This window comes from Leopardus geoffroyi, chromosome B2 (assembly GCF_018350155.1).
Source record: "Leopardus geoffroyi isolate Oge1 chromosome B2, O.geoffroyi_Oge1_pat1.0, whole genome shotgun sequence".
NCBI lineage: Eukaryota > Metazoa > Chordata > Mammalia > Carnivora > Felidae > Leopardus > Leopardus geoffroyi.
Window position 1 is genome coordinate 141,854,145 of NC_059332.1, and position 16,507 is coordinate 141,870,651.

Below are 16,507 nucleotides of genomic sequence, written 5' to 3' on the forward strand. Positions count from 1 at the left end.
TCACCAGTTCAGAAAGAGTAATTATTTGGGGAGTGTTTGAAATTCTTGACTCTCTGAATTCTATCATAATATTGGGAAGCCGGACCAACCCAAGTTCAAATACCAGCTTTGCTACTTAATAACTGCAGGACTTAGGTCACAACTTTTCTGACAGATATTTGAATATGCAAGGAATTACCAGGAGCTTTGCTAGATACTGAAGAGAAAAAAGTAAATAGAGCAACTTCTTTCTGATTAAAGATTTCAATCAATGGGGGGGAGGACACAGACTCATAAAATTATGATCTAAATGTAATGTGCAACAGTAGAACTATACATGGTCCCTGAGGAGGGCACCTAGTCTATTGCTGTAGTTAGAGGAAGTTTTAAGGAGGGGTTCCTGAAAGAGGTGAGCTAAATCTAAATCATTGCAAAGACTTTTATTTATTTATTTTTTTTAATTTTTTTTTCAACGTTTATTTATTTTTGGGACAGAGAGAGACAGAGCATGAATGGGGGAGGGGCAGAGAGAGAGGGAGACACAGAATCGGAAACAGGCTCCAGGCTCTGAGCCATCAGCCCAGAGCCTGACACGGGGCTCGAACTCACGGACCGCGAGATCGTGACCTGGCTGAAGTCGGACGCTTAACCGACTGCGCCACCCAGGCGCCCCATTGCAAAGACTTTTAAATATATATGCAAAATACGGGCACACGGTAGAAATTCAGATTATGGCAGCTATCAATGAGAAATGAGAAAATAAACAATGACTCTCTTCTTGGGTTTCAAGGTATAATATTAAGGTAAAAATCTATAATCATAATAATAGAACAACTTTCAGACTATCAGCATACAAATGTGACTAGAGATGAGTAAGAACGCAACACACCTTCAAAAGGGAATAACCACCCCATCACTGAAGGCACTGATTGCTGGGTTTTCCCCCCAAAACTTCTTTGCTATTTTTACTATAATTCTTCCAGAAAAACCCTATAACATTCTGTCAAGATTCCTCCAAGTCCATTAGAATGTCATCAAACTGATTGGCTAATGTGATGAGATAGAAAATTTACGTTGTCTTCTTCTAGAAATGTATTTCCATTTACTCCAGACTTTCTTTTTTATAATAATTTTCTTTATATTGCTCAACCTGTTGAATAAAGGATTTTAGCACAGGTGTTGTGACTATGAATGTTACTGGTAGCACATAGAAACGCTTGGTTTATCTGGATCTCCATGCCTTGACCCAGTAGATACTCAATATTTGCTGACTTACCACTTTTTTGTAGATATGAGACCCAACCAGATTTTTCAAGAGATTTTTCTTTAGCCATTTTCTATGATAAAACAACTCTCTTATCCCTTTTCTCATGATGCTATAGTTTCAGAGCGTTTTTCTGGATACTACACAGCTCATATAAATTCACTAACTTCTAATTGGCCTGAATTTTCATCCAGAAGCAGCACCATTAACCAAATATTATTAAACCAAGGTCAATTTAGGTGCCTAATTTTTATTTTAGAAAACTTAAAAGTTCCTTATTTCCCTGGGAAGGACGGAAATTATATATGTATTACATATGTACATGTATTTTTTTTTTAAGCCACCTTAGCTTATACCTTTCTCTGTTGATTCAACAAAGGACAAAGAAAAATGCTCATTCATCACTTACTATTGCCTTTCAACTCCAAGTTTTCTAGCATGGGACTCAGCTAAGACAATGAAATTAAGACTTTAAAGAAATGATGATCATCCACCTGAAATAAAAGCAGTGTAGGCAGTCCCCAACTAAAAGCTGATCATTTTCAAGTTCTGAGTTGCAATCTGAATCTGTATTATAAATAATAGCTAGATTCCGGGCAGAAGATTATTTAAATAAAAAGTGAAAAGTGGCTACAAATAATTTCTTCTCCAAAAATAGTCAAAGATGGAGACATCGCCATGGTGAGCAAGCTGTTTAATCCATGTGTGCCACAGTTTAATGGGGACAATACAGTAACAGTACCTCACAGGGTTGAGATGGGGGTTAAGTGAACCCAACCCTTACAGTAGCAGCTAGCACATGGCAAGCATCAAATGTTAGGTATCATTATCACTATCAATGCCAGAGAAAACTGCCACGCAGGGACTCTGAAGTACACTGCCTGAGTGGTATCCTTAAATGTGTGCTTGCTCAGTGTAAATGTATTAACTGCTTCAGAACCTCTGAGCTCCTTTACAAACCTTTACCTCTCAGAGTCTGGATCAATGGTAATACTCTAATTCAAATGCTTCCCCAGAGGGGAGGTGGAGCTGTACACAACATATTTAACATCAAGGCCAGTGGTTCTCAAACTTTCTGGTTTCAGGATCCATTTATGCTTGGATCCCAAAGATTTCTGATTGTGTGGATTATATCTATTAATATTTAATATATTGGAAATTAAGACTAAGAAATTCTTAAGTTTTATATATTACTTCATTTAAAAATAAAGCCAATATAGATTAATGTAAACCTATTTAATATAAACAACTATCTTACAAAAGAATTTAGTGCAAGGAGGCAATGTTTCACATTTTTCTTAAGCTTTTAGAAATCTGGCTTAATAAAAGACAGATGAATTTTCATAAATGCTACTGTATTCAATCTGTTGCAATATGTTTTTCAAGTATCTGAATAAAATCCAGCCTTACAGAGATATGTGGTTAGAAAAGGGACAAGTATTTTTTTTTAATGTTTGTTTGTTTGTTTTGAGCAGGGGAGGGGCAGAGAGAGAGAGAGAGAGAGAGAGAGAGAATCCCAAGCAGGCTGCAGGCTGTCAGCTCAGAGCCTGATGCAGGGCTTGAACTCAGGAACTGTGAGATCATGACCTAAGCTGAGATCAAGACTCTGAGGCTTAACTGACTGAGCCACCCAGATGCCCCAGGGACGAGTATTTTAATAGCCTTTCTTTTCTGATGCTACACCCAAACTTCACAGATTGCTGCACTTTGGAATCTGAAGTCACGCTGATGAATTTTTCTACTTTGCTACATTAAAATCCATTAGTCTAGGGGCGCCTGGGTGGCGCAGTCGGTTAAGCGTCCGACTTCAGCCAGGTCACGATCTCGCGGTCTGTGAGTTCGAGCCCCGCGTCAGGCTCTGGGCTGATGGCTCAGAGCCTGGAGCCTGTTTCCGATTCTGTGTCTCCCTCTCTCTGCCCCTCCCCCGTTCATGCTCTGTCTCTCTCTGTCCCAAAAATAAATAAACGTTGAAAAAAAAAAATTAAAAAAAAAAATCCATTAGTCTATTCTGTACTTCAAATGGGGCTTTCATCCATGCATTATGATCGTTCAGAAAATATTGATTAACCAAGTTATGTAGATCTCCCCAATGTTGACACCTCTTATTAAATATTTAAAATTTCACATCATTGATATTACCACCAATCTCACCAGAAAAGCCTTTAAGTATTGAGCACCTATCAAGATCAGAATGGCAGATACAAGTTTCCTAAAATCTACTTTTCACTTGCAAGCTCGAAGTTTACCACTGGCAACAAACACCAACAGTGCTTGCCTGAAGAGACACAGGCTCGTTTTGTTCATTTTGAAGGAAATGTCTGTCAAATACCCACTTCTGAGTAACTATAGTGTGTCAGTTGCTCTTTCAAACGAAAATGATATTACATGGGAAAAAAAAGCAGCTAGTTCAGCATGCAACTTAATCACACAATTGCTTTTCCTGGAGAAACACATCTTTCTTTGGTGCTTTCCGCCTACCGCCCATTCCTTCACATGGAATATTACAGAGGTACATTCAAGGGTTAAGATTTAATAAAATTAATAATTTTACTGCTTTAACAAGGGCAGTCTTATGCAATTATGGCTTTTTTTTTTAAACTACAGGTGCATGGTAATGAAAGACACAGTGACTGCTAGTAGTTTGGAGTCACTGCCTTGATTACACCAAGGCACCAGCAGCTTTACCCCCGACTGCTTCCATACCATTAGTACAAATGTCTGAGTGTTATTATGAAAACAGTTTTGCTGTTACAGATCTCCCAAAGAGTTTCTATGGACCGCAACTTGAAGTGGAAAGAGAACTCGACTGGTTTATGATTTTCACGTAACACTGCTCTTCAAGTTGTAATTATACAGTTAACTGTGTAAATACTTGTTTAATATCCGTCTCCTGCACCAGATGCTAGCTTCCTGAAGGGCAGATATTTTGCTCATCTCTGTATCTCCGGCTCCTAGCAAGCACAATGCCTGACACGTAAAAGATCCCCAAGTTAACACTTGTTGAAGCAATAAAGTAATGGATAAATACACCATATGGGACGGAGAGGGCAGAGACAGGACAACACACGCCAACAAGTAACAACTCAACGTAAAGAAAAATCCTCACCAACTGGGGAAATGAGGTAGATATGTCCACATGAGTGATCACTCAATCTTGTTCATGGAGTAAGAATTTTCTGCCATAAGTAGGTTATGGTCATTCAACCAAAACTTATTGAGCACCTGTGTGTCAGGCCCTTTTCTGGGGAGCAGGGCTGCCGCAGTGCACACGCATGTGTGGTCTCTGGGTTCAAGAAGCTGACCTATGTTTTTCATTGATGACAAGACGCACTTTACTTCAACAATGTAACATTTTTGAAACAGAAATGCCTCTGGTGCCTGGCTGGCTCAGTCAGTAGAACATGTGAGTCTTGATCTTAGGGTCATGAGTTCAAGCCCCACGTTGGGTGTAAAGTTTACTTTAAAAAATAAAACGAAATGCCTCTGGCGATCAGTATTATGTCAAGAGTTAATGATGGCATTACTTTTTTTTTTTTTCTTAGTGGCACATAAAATACTGGAGCCTCTAACAACTCATAGGGAATTACCCAGATTTAGTCTCGTTCTGCTAAAATTTAAGAAAGCACGTAATTAAATACATCTTTTTAAATGGAAATAGGGGTGCCTGGGTGGCTCAGTTGGTTAAGCCTTGGACTTCGGTTCAGGTCATGATCTCCTGATTTGTGAGTCTGAGCCCCACACCAGGCTCTGTGCTGACAGCTCGGAGCCTGGAGTTGGCTTCAGATTCTGCGTCTCCCTCTCTCTCTGCCCCTCCCCTGCTTGCTCTTGCTCTCTCAAAAATAAACATGAAAAAAACTTTAATGAAAATAAAGACCAATAATTTGTACACTTCTTGAATCTATAGGTGGACACAGGTTTACTTCTTAAAACAATATGAAAGGCCACCAACATTTTTTTCACTTCCCCCGTGCACACTGGCTACCAGCTATCTGTAAGCAGTAACACTGCTATTAATGGATGTCCTTGTCACAAACCTTATTGAACCATTCAGGGCTTTTCTTTTTAGCCAATGATAATGTTGTAACAAATCCGGCTACCATTCCTGCTGCAGCAACAGTACCAAGGAAAACTCCACCTGCCAAGAGTTTTGGGGGTAGGGCATGGAGGGTGAGAGGGATTAAAGGGAGGAAAAAAAAAACAAAACACCTTAAGTTAAGAGGACATACACAAATAAGTTTCAGACCTTTTTTTTTTTTTTTTTTTTTTTAAAGAGAGAGATTATGAACAGGCTCTGTGCTCAGTGTACCCAAGGAGGGGCTGGATCTCACTACCCTGGGATCATGACCTAAGCTGAAACCAAAAGTTGGTGGCTTAAACCACTGAGCCACCCAGGCACTCCTTTAAATTACATTTTAGGCGCTCCTTTAAATTACATTTTAGAGGTGCCTGGGTGACTCAGTGGGTTTAGCCTGGGACCTGATTTTGGCTCAGGTCATGATCCCAAGGTCCTGGGATTGGGACCCACAATAGGCTCTGAATTAAGCCTGAAGCCTGCTTAAGATTCTCTCTCTCCTTCTGCCACTGTCCCCCACTGGTGCACTCTCTCTTTAAAATTATTATAGTAATTTTAAAAACTATAAAAAATTACATTTTAAGTCCCTTCTGAAATTTGAGAAACGCTAACTAGGCAGCTCTTGCCAAACATAAACAATAGCAATGTGAAACCTCTGGTGCTTGCGGTCATCCTGAGGTATCCGTTCCCAAGTGGTGAGAATCATCGCAGGGTCCCTTACCCTCTTCACCCGGATGGTGCCAGGAAGTTTTTCTCCGGGGGGGGGGGGGGGGGGAACGACGAGATAGTGGGAGTTCGAAAGGGGACGGCACGAGAGAAACTGCAGAGTGATGGGGGAAATGCAGCACACACGACATCTCGAGGGACCAGCCCCAAGCCCAGGGGAGATTCCAGTGGGCACGACCCCTGATCCCCGTCCCCACCGGCTAAACTCAGCGGCAGCCCAAGGGAAAGTCTCCCAGGGCCGGGTGTGTGTGGAAATGGAGGCTTCGGCGCAGGCCCAGGGTGAGCTCGCCCGGGAACCAGCACCTCACCACACCACACCACACCTTTAATCAGGAAAAGCCGATCGTCTGTAGATTCCGGAGCCTCCAGACGAGAGGACGGCTGCCCAGCCCCAGCACCCGCCGCCTCCATGTTTCTAGGCCTCCGCAATTGCGTCCGACGCCAACTGAGTCCGGGTGGAAGCGAGAGTGAGGCGGAGGACAAAGGTTCCGCTACCTCCTCTCCCTGTGCGTTCTGAATACTGGTCCGGGGAATGGCGGCTCACCCCAAACCCTCTCTCTTCCCCCGCCGACGGGCGAGGACAACAAGGTGGCTGCCCGTGGTGACCCCACCCCAGCCCCGAGGGTGGTGTCCTCCCAGGCCGGCTCCAGGTTAGATCATTTGCCTGCTCCAGAGTGATGATCGCTGCACTTGAATACGGTCTTTTTCAAACAGTGCTCGGCCCTGACTCTAGGAGGCAGTGAGCGGTCGCGCATTGAGCCAGGAGCCCAGTCCCAGCCAGGTTTGAGACCCTGGAGCTCAGTTTCCTGAGCAGCCTTACATTATGTCCAGGGATTTACCCAGCCCTAATGTTTCACGATTCTAGAAAGCAGGTCTCCCGTCTTTTCTCTGTACTTTTCTGGGAAATTTCGTAACAGTCTTCACTTTAGGCGTAAGCGACAGGTTTTATCTCTGGAAGAGAGGCCGTCTCACAGGTCCGCTGCGATAGATCTCCTTCCCTGGTAGTTTGATTGATGGACCTACCAAGAGGAGTGGATGGCTGTCGGGCTGAACTGCAGCGAGTGATACAACTGAGCGAGAACAGCTGAGGACAACCCTGAGGGGTTGCTAACACGGACTGCAAGGCTGCACTAGAGTCCTTCTTGCGGGGGAAACGCTGGTGCAGGCGACCCCCAGACGCGCCTAGTCTTCACAGTCTGGGAGGCTGGTGTGCCCACGGGGGTGGATTCTGTAAATGGTCCCTGAGAGGAAGAGGCTGGAAGTCATAAACAATCTTTTAAGCCTCTCAAACACAGACACATGACATCATCTTTCAAAATGAGACAATCTGTCCTTTGTGCAATGTGAACACACACACAAAAGCCATGAACTTCTTGAGGATGAGGATGGAGATTTTTATTCATTTTTATATTCTCTGGCTCTCAACCTATTATCTGGTCACACATAATAAATTTTGGGTGAATGAATAAATGAATGCATTAGTTAATTGCAATTAGTAGCTCAACCCTGGGCTCAGGTCCTCAATCCCTTCTCTGCCATGTGAAGTTGGCTGAGTTATTGAGGCTCTCTGCCTCAGTTTCCTCATAAGTAAAACCAAGAAACTGATAGTAGCTGCCTCACGGGTTGCTGTGAGAAGTAAAGGAAGCAACATAAAGAAGTTAGCATAGTGTCGGGCACAGATACTCAGTACGTGTTAGCTTTAGTTCTGATACCTTTTAATTTCCAGTAACTGTTTTGCAGCATCGCCTATGGAAAATTTTAAGTTATAGATGCCCAGGGCCCACCACTGAAGATGATTGCTCTGAAGGTCCAGGCAGGGCAGTGTAAAAGCTCCACAGGGAGTTCAGATGATCAGTCAGGTTGAGGACTATTCTGTTTCTGGCTGAAACCACACAAAATTTATCTAAACTGTGTGTGCCTTGGAAGCAAAATGCCAGAGTCTGAAAGGGCCCTTTAAACTGGTAAATGCTGTATTAACTCGTTGAAGTTCTTTAGGACCCATTCTTTCTCCTCTCCCTTGTACAAAATGGTGATCATAGCAGCTAACATGTTTTTTGTTTTTTTTTTGTTTTGTTTTGTTTTGTTTTGTTTTGTTTTTAGTGCTTTCTGTATGTCTGGCATGGTGCTAAGTGCTTCAAATATGTTATCTCATTTAATTTTCTTTATAAACTCAGAGAAACTAACTTGCTCGACTCCCACAGCTGCTAAGAAGCAGAGCCAGGATATAAAAGAAGATCTGCTTCTAAAAGCAACAAAAGCAAAAGGAAATAAGGGCTACAACAGGCCGGAAGCCTCTGCACAGCAAAGGAAACAAAATGAAAAGGCAATCTACTGAATGGGAATAAACATTTGCAAATCATATACCCAATAAGGGGCTAACATCCAATATATATAAGGAAATCATACAAACACATTCACACAAAACCACCCCAAAAGCCATAAAAATTATACATGGGCAGAGGATCTGAATAGACATTTTCCCAAAGAAGATGTATAGATAGCTAACAGACATGTGCAAAGATGCTCTACGTCATTAATCATCAGGAAAATACAAATCAAAACCACAGTGAGATATCACCTTGCACTTGTTAGAATGGCTATTATCAAAAAGACAAGAGATAACAAATGTCAGTGAGGATGTGGAGAAAAGAGAACCCTTGCACACTGTTGGTGAGAATGTAAATTGGTGCAGCCACTATGGAAAACAGTACAGATGCTCCTCAAAAAATTAAAAATAGAGCTACCATATGCCCCAGCAATTCCACTCTGGCTATTTATCTGAAGAAAATGAAAATACTGTCTTGAAAAGCTACACCCTGATGTCTGTTGGAGCATTGTTTACAAGGGCCAAGATGTGGAAACAATCTAAATGCAGACCAGTCGATGAATGGATAAAGAAATTGTGGTATGCATGTATAATAATATTATTCAGCCATAAAATGAATGAAACCTTACCATTTGTGACGTGGATGGACCTCAAGGGCATTATGTGAAGTGAAAGAAGGCAGACAAAGAAAGACAGATACCGTATGATCTCTCCTATATGTGGAATCTAAAAGAAGAAACAAAAAAAAAATTAGCTCATAGATACAAAGCACAGATTGGTGGTTGTCAGAGGCAGGGGGTGGAAGGTAGGAGAAATGGGTGAAGGGGGTCAAAAAGAAAAAGAAAAAGGAGTAAATAGAAGAAGTTCTACTCAAATCCTTATCCTGTGCCCAGTGGTCCTCAAGCTCGAGCTTGATAAGTGCAATCCCCTGGAAGGGCTTCTCTCCCAGAGTTTTGACTCAGTGGTCTGGGTGGGCCTGAGAACTTTTATGTCTAAGAAGTTTCCAGGGGAGGCTGATGCGGCTGGTTCCACTTACAGAAGCTCTTCTCCCTGCTTTACTCTCCCAGTTTATACCTCTTAAAACTACACCATCTACTTTAACTCCTGGAGTTCTCTTCTCCCAAAACTGTTCAGAGAGAAACCGTGCAGGCTCCCTCACTCGCCCTGTCTTTGCTGTCTTTCTCCTCCCCCCAGCAAAACCACAGAATTTTTTTGTATTTTAAGGGTTAAATTGCTATTTACTGTAAGGAGCAGAAAAGAGACTTTTAAATGTAGGGATGACACAGCATCCTGTGCTCTAGAGCTCGTCTCCATTTTGAGCCAATAAATACAAACTCTGCCGGACCCCTGTCTGCTTTCATCCCAGGAGGTGAACACCCACCTTCATTCTAACTCCCAAAGGTAAAGGACAGCTTCCTCCTTCCTACGTGTAAGCTCAGTTTCCCAGGACACAGAGGGCGACAAGGCAATCAAAGCAAACCAACAGGTAGTCCTTGCCTTAGATGAACAATTGGCACTTTGAGGATCCTCGTCAGAACCACACCTTGGAGAGACCGAGAGCTCCTTGGTCAAGGTGGGCTTGTTGTGTGAGGAGCTTACAGTCCCACTCCCCACTGTTCCTAGGCTCCTGCCATTTGCTCCATTCCAGATTCTGGAAGATAGTGATTCCAAGGCCTGGGAAACCTGCATGAAGCAAGGATAGGGAGTCCTTGGCCTTGAGATTAGAACCGCATTCCAGGTATCCCAAATTAGGATGCTTAAAGAAAATGCATTTTAATTTTTTTAATGTTTTTATTTATTTTTGAGAGATGGAGAGTGAGCAGGGGAGGGGCAGAAAGAGAGAGAAGGAGACACAGAATCCAAGGCAGGCTCCAGGCTCTGAGCTGTCAGCACAGAGCCCGACGGTGCTTGAACTCATGAGCCGTGAGATCATGACCTGAGCCGAAGTCGGACGCTTAACCAACTGAGCCACCCAGGCACCCCAATTAAACACATCTCAAAGACAATGTTAACCTACAGTGTATACAGTGTGCTCTTGGTTTTGGGGGAGATTCCCATGATTCATCACTTACATACAACACCCAGTGCTCATCCCAACAAGTGCCCTCCTCAATGCCCATCAGCCATATTAAAAAAATAATAATAATAGGGGAAACTGGATGTGGGGGGAAGGGCAGTATGTGGGAACTCTACACTCTACACAATATTTCTGCAAATCTAAAGCTGCTCTAAAAGAATAAAATCTATTAACTAAAACAAAAATAAAAGAATAAGGACAGTGTTAACCAAGATCTCATATGTCTACAGTTCACACAGGTCACATGCAGTCTAATTCCTGGCCTGCTCTCAGGACCCTCAAATCCCATCTATATTGATTTCTACAAGAAAGCACGATGCAAGCTCCAAACAGGTGACTTGTAAATATTTGGAACACAGTGTCTCCACAAGATTGGGATGTTAATTCTGAACAGCAAGACGGGACATATTCCAAGCATGGACACGAGAGATGAGAAATTTGCAGAAGTTTGGTGCTCCATGCAATGTGGGCAGAACTGCTGTTTCAATGGAAGCATGACTCCCTTTTAGGAAAATGTAATAGAAATGTCTTACAAGCAAAGAGGCTGCTGGGAAAGTGAGCTCATCTGAGACAGATTCTGTTGCTATTTTGGTTTTTGTTTTAGTCAGCTGAAAGTCCATACCATCTATGCATCTGACCACATACTTATTTCAAACATTTGAGCCCCTGTAGATTCTATTTCAAGTTTCAACAGCAAGAAAACCTGTTAGCATTACAGTTCCCAGAATGTGGGTACCCTAGCTCTCTCTAGTTCCAAACACTGACGGGCTTTTTTCCCATCTATTTTTAAAACATGTCTTTGCAGCTTCAATGTCTCCCTGTTTAAAGTAGGAGGCCGCATTCTTTTTTAAATCTGATAAAGGTCACATATTGGTCATTCTTCTCACTGCTACTTGATATAAGATAGTTGTCAAAAATAGAGTGCAGAGATCTTTAAAAGTTACTGCCTAATTAAGTGTGTACATAGAAGAAAAGACACTACACGGAATTATTAACAGAGGTTACCTTGAGGGAAGGGGGGAGGTGAAACTTTCCAATTGCATTTCATCTACTTTCTTCCCTAATAAGCAAAATGCCGACCAGAGCAACAGTTTTACGTATTTCTATAATGTTTGAAAAAAATATAGCAAGAGCTTTGTATTACTTTTATGAAAAGGAAAAAAAAGGAAGAAAAACAATAAACATAATTTCAAAATGTATCACATCATTTAAAGAAATGGATTTTTTTTTCCTGTGTAAATAGAAATATTATGTAGGTTTCCAGAGTAACTCACCGAAGTCTCCAGAAGGATATCCAACGACAACACTCTCGGAAAGCGAGGAAGTAAGAGTGAGAAACATATGTCCCACGGAGAGACGCTAGGCTGGCTGAGAGCCCTTGCCAGATTTGCATCCCCAGTTTTGCCGTGATCAGAGCCTCTTGAATTCTTCCCAATATCTGCTCTGGACTCCCAGAGTTATAACCACCTTGAAGTGCACTACAATCAATGTAGTGCAATATAAGTGCTAAGTATGGTAATAATTCCTCTCCAGTGAGCTGCAACTTGACTTTCAAAGCTCACATCTCATTATTCACTTCCGGCATCTCATTACTTATCTCTTAGAATAGTGTTCTATAACGGCCCCCGGTTGAATAATAGAAGTCTGTCTTCATCACAGTAAATGCAAGTTGCCATTAAAGGTACCTTCCTTTCAATTTTTCCTTCTTGGGGAGAGTATCTTTCCTATCTCCCTTCATGCTATCAGTTGGATTGTTCCTGTTAATGACAGGCCAGAAATCTTCTTGAAAGCTGTTCTATTTCACGAGCCACCGATATTTTCTTATAAAAGAGTGATGCATACGATTTCCTCTAACGACATTCCTCTGTCTTGTGAGGATCAAATAGGATCCCATGTGTTCAAGCATTTTGTAAATTGTCAAGGATTCTGGAAATAAAAGGCGTTCTTATTTTTAGTCCCATGTATGTCCCAGTCAGAGAAAAACCCTTTACCACTGCCAAAAGTGAAATATATTTCCATCTATGCATCTCATTTTGCCAGTATTTCATACACAGGCACATATGTTTCATTCACATTTACTAGGAAGATATGTAATATCAACCCTTATGTCATTAATGCTTATTGTGTTTATTGTATTTATTTTTATGACTTATTCTGTCCTATTCTGATTATAAACCACAAGGGGCTAAAAACAGGTTCTACCACGTGTATAATGAAGGAGTTACTACATAAGCTAGCGAAACATTTTTTGACCAAATACGGTGTTTACATTGATTTTAGTTTTTCAGCAAGTTATAACTAAGTGCCTATTATGGTCTCAGGTGCTGGATTTACTGTGTTGAAGAAAAGGGACTTAGCCCTTGGCTCATTGGAGCTTAGAGTTCCATGACCCTCGATTTTCTAAGTCAGTGAGAATTTTACCAAAGCATCTTTCCATTGCCATGTTTGGGGTTGATATTCTCTCAGACTGTATTTCTTCTACTTTCTGCCTTAACAAGTAAAATATGGAGCCACTTTTCTATTTCCTGCCTATGAAGTCTGCCTATGAGGCTCATTCAGGTCACTCACCCCTCTGAATAGCAGCTGCTACTGTACATGTGGATATAGAGAGCCTAAGAGATCAGCCTGCATCTGTGCTGAGCCTGGACTGTCCAGGTCTTGGGATTTAGAGGGAAGGGACTATTTCCCAGAAGTAGGCTCAGCAACTGAAGCCCCACAAATGATTCAGAAGCAAGTAGGCTTGTCTTGGACAAAGCGCATGCCTAAGGGGTCATGGTAAGAGAGGTCTGCAGTTGTGGTGGTCTACTTGTGAGTTCATGTAGGATTGCTAAGTAATTAACATGGTGTTCCAGAATCCAGGGTGGAGAAGGGAGTTCAGAACTTAGCAGGAAGGCTAGCAGCACCAAGAAATGTGTCCATGAATAACAGCGTCCTGACCCTGGGCGGAACTGAAGACACAAAGATGGTATCGGGTAAATGCAAGGCACAACCCAATCAAGATGGCAAGGGCATGATAAAGAGACCACAGCTAGGAGCTCAGTTAGGAGGACAGAGCCAGTGGGATTCTGGTGCTGAGTCTGCAAGGAGGGTTTCGAGGTACAAAGTCCGTAAATAGAGCCTGATTCAGGTCAGGATGAAGGCTGGGTCTGCAGGTGGAAATCAGCTCATAGGGGCGGAGGGCTGGAGGGAAGGGAAGGAAGAAGACAAGGCCCTTTCCTTTAGTGGTGTGACTTGTTCACTCGCACGAGAGCCTCCATCCCAGGGGACAGGGTCTGAAACCCCACTTGCGCTCTGCTCAGCAAGCCATGTGCCCTGCACAGGTCCCAACTGCCTCTGGAAAGGGCCACCTTTTCTGGTTCACAAGCTGGTACCACCTGGGCCAGTACTGGCTTTGGAAACGTGGTATCCAGATGTTAGGAACCAATTTAAAATATTCCACCTGATGGGAACATACCTTGTATTAAGACAGAAACAAAAATGTGAGAAACATTCCAGAGTATCTAGAGCTAGTGTCTCAGGAACAACTTTGTGGCGCTCAAATGTTCATAGATGCAAAGTGCCTTTGGAATTCAGAGAATGAGTCAGAAAAGTGTTGCTTCTGAAGAGTTCTTGGGCACTTAAACTACCTGAATTTCCATTAAAAAATACATCTGTGGCCTTTGGACAATTTTTTTTTTTTTTTTGTAATTTTGGCTCACCAACTATTGTTCTCTCTGTACTACAAAAGAAGCATCTAGGGGCGCCTGGGTGGCGCAGTCGGTTAAGCGTCCGACTTCAGCCAGGTCGCGATCTCGCGGTCCGTGAGTTCGAGCCCCGCGTCAGGCTCTGGGCTGATGGCTCAGAGCCTGGAGCCTGTTTCCGATTCTGTGTCTCTCTCTCTCTCTCTCTCTCTGCCCCTCCCCCGTTCATGCTCTGTCTCTCTCTGTCCCAAAAATAAATAAAACGTTGAAAAAAAAAAAAAAAGAAGCATCTATGGTGACTTCTCACTGGGAAAATACTTCCATTTTGGTAACGTATTTTATTGAGATTTGCCCCCTTTGATTTATTCTTGTGTGTAAAAGTAATAACCTCTTAGAATGTGGTTATATAGAATGATAAAATATTTCACCACGTAGTAAATTACATACCATTTAAAAGATAATCTCTTATTTAGATCAACGGTACAGGGCCCAATGCCCTTTTTAAAACATTCAAAGCATTTGATGGATTCATTGCTGAGCGCACTATAAATAAATACAACCTCAAATTCCAGACAATGAAAATGTGCTAGGGGATACATCAAAGCTACCACCATTACCAATGCCATTTTCAAGGTGATAGAGAGAGACTAGACTAGCTCTCTGGAAGCCAGGAGCTGATTCCCAACCCTGCCAGTAAAGGTCACCATTGTCTCCACATGTCTCAATACGGGCTTCGTTTGCCTCCCCCATGATATGAAGGGAGGGTTGCATAGATCAGCACTCTTCAAAGTATCTTTCACAGCATGCCACTTCCAGAAGCTGTCAGGTGTTACCTAGAAGGGAAAAAGGTTTTGTGATTGAATAAGTCTGGCAAATAAAATATAACAGGTTTCTTTGCTTCGAGGCTTCTCAGTCTTCAAGAGGACACAGTAAACAGTGATTCTCTAAGGTGTTTGGCCAAAGAACCCTCCGTTTAGGAATATCTCGTGTACCTTAGACTATAGTTTGAGAAACACTGACCTAGTCAGTCACTAGGATTGTTTCTACTCCGCACCCCCCCCCCCCCCCACCAAACTCTGATTGTCACTCTGTTTGGAGAAATGAGGTCATTCTGCGTAGAGGGAAGAAAGCAATACCTCTCCTTCTTCTTGCAGCTCAGGATCAGATCTAAAGTTTAATGTCTCTACTCTCCAGTTAATCTGAACCTACTGGGTGGTCAGAAGAGTGAAGACCAGATTTCACTCAGGGGTCGAAACTTTCATTCTACTCAGGCCAAAAATAATGTCTCACTTTCCCACATCAAATTTAGAGCTATTCTTCGCATTGTAAGAGAGAAGAAAGAGAGCTATTTGTTGGGGAGGGGGGAAGCCAAAATGGTCATGAATAATCTACTTCATTCCAGTCAATTAGGAAGAAAAATGCAGTCCCCAAAGCACATTCTGAATTGGTATAGTTGAGAAACCAAAATAGACTGACTTACAGTAGAATTAGATTTACTATTTCAAGCCCTGCTATATATTTATCCTTATTTGGTTGCTTTTCTCGGAGTTGCATGACTTTAGGGAAATGGGAGTGACCTTTCGAGGTCAAGGAGCAGATCATCTCATGTCCAGGAAGGATTTCGCTCAAATTCTCTTAATTACTGATCCAGCAGGAGGTCCATCTTGACTCCTGATTGTAGAGCAACCAGTTGACTTAGGCACATCCTATCTTACACGTAATTCCTCTTAAAGGAGCTCAGTGTGCTGTAGTTCTGGGAGCAGTAGGTGTGGGAGGAACATCCTCAGCCTTTTCGGAGAATGGCTGTAGGCAATCCCACCGGCAGAGGTTTCTGTGTTTCATGTCACATGATCCAGGTGCCCTGGCCAAAGCACACTGGACCAGTGTCACCATCAGACCCAAAGACAGTCACCTATACACCAACACTCTGCCCAGTAGGAGCCTTACTTACTGGCAGGTGCACCCAATCTTCAGCACATGTTTTGGCTTCTCCCTCTCTCCCGAAAGCTTACTATTCTCTCCCTGCCTGTCCCAAAGCTGACACCCTTCAAGGTGTCCTACTCAGCCCCCCTTCCTCTGGCTACCACACAGTCACTGGACGGATCTTTCATGGTTTTGTCACTACCCCTGAGGCCCCTTTGCTAGAACTGGAAAAATGCGCCCAGTTTCGCATGAAATTATGTCACACAAGTAGACCATTGAATACTTGTACACATGTGCCACATGCTTTCCCACTCACACACCCTCTGGAAGCCAAGGCCCACACAGTTGTCATGAGCTGAGCAAATGTCTATGCTTCCCTTTTTTCCTTGCAGTGGGTTCTAACGCCCCCTCACCCCACCCTGTTATGTGGGTCACTCCCAGAGCCATACCTTGGTCCAGG

At 42.8% G+C, this 16,507-nt stretch overlaps 1 protein-coding gene across 3 annotated transcripts in view; it reads right to left on the reverse strand.

The window, feature by feature from the left end:
• Positions 1 to 6,469, reverse strand: part of TMEM242 (transmembrane protein 242) — a 30,343-nt gene extending 23,874 nt beyond the window's left edge. For all 3 annotated transcript variants that reach the window (XM_045500142.1, XM_045500143.1, XM_045500144.1), the window contains exons 1-2: positions 6,365 to 6,469; positions 5,278 to 5,378 (exon numbers count right to left, since the gene is read on the reverse strand). In XM_045500142.1, coding sequence (XP_045356098.1) covers positions 5,278 to 5,378; positions 6,365 to 6,452 — 189 coding nt within the window. In that variant the 5' untranslated portion in view covers positions 6,453 to 6,469. The remainder of the gene's footprint in view (positions 1 to 5,277; positions 5,379 to 6,364) is intronic.
• Positions 6,470 to 16,507: the final 10,038 nt, after the last annotated feature.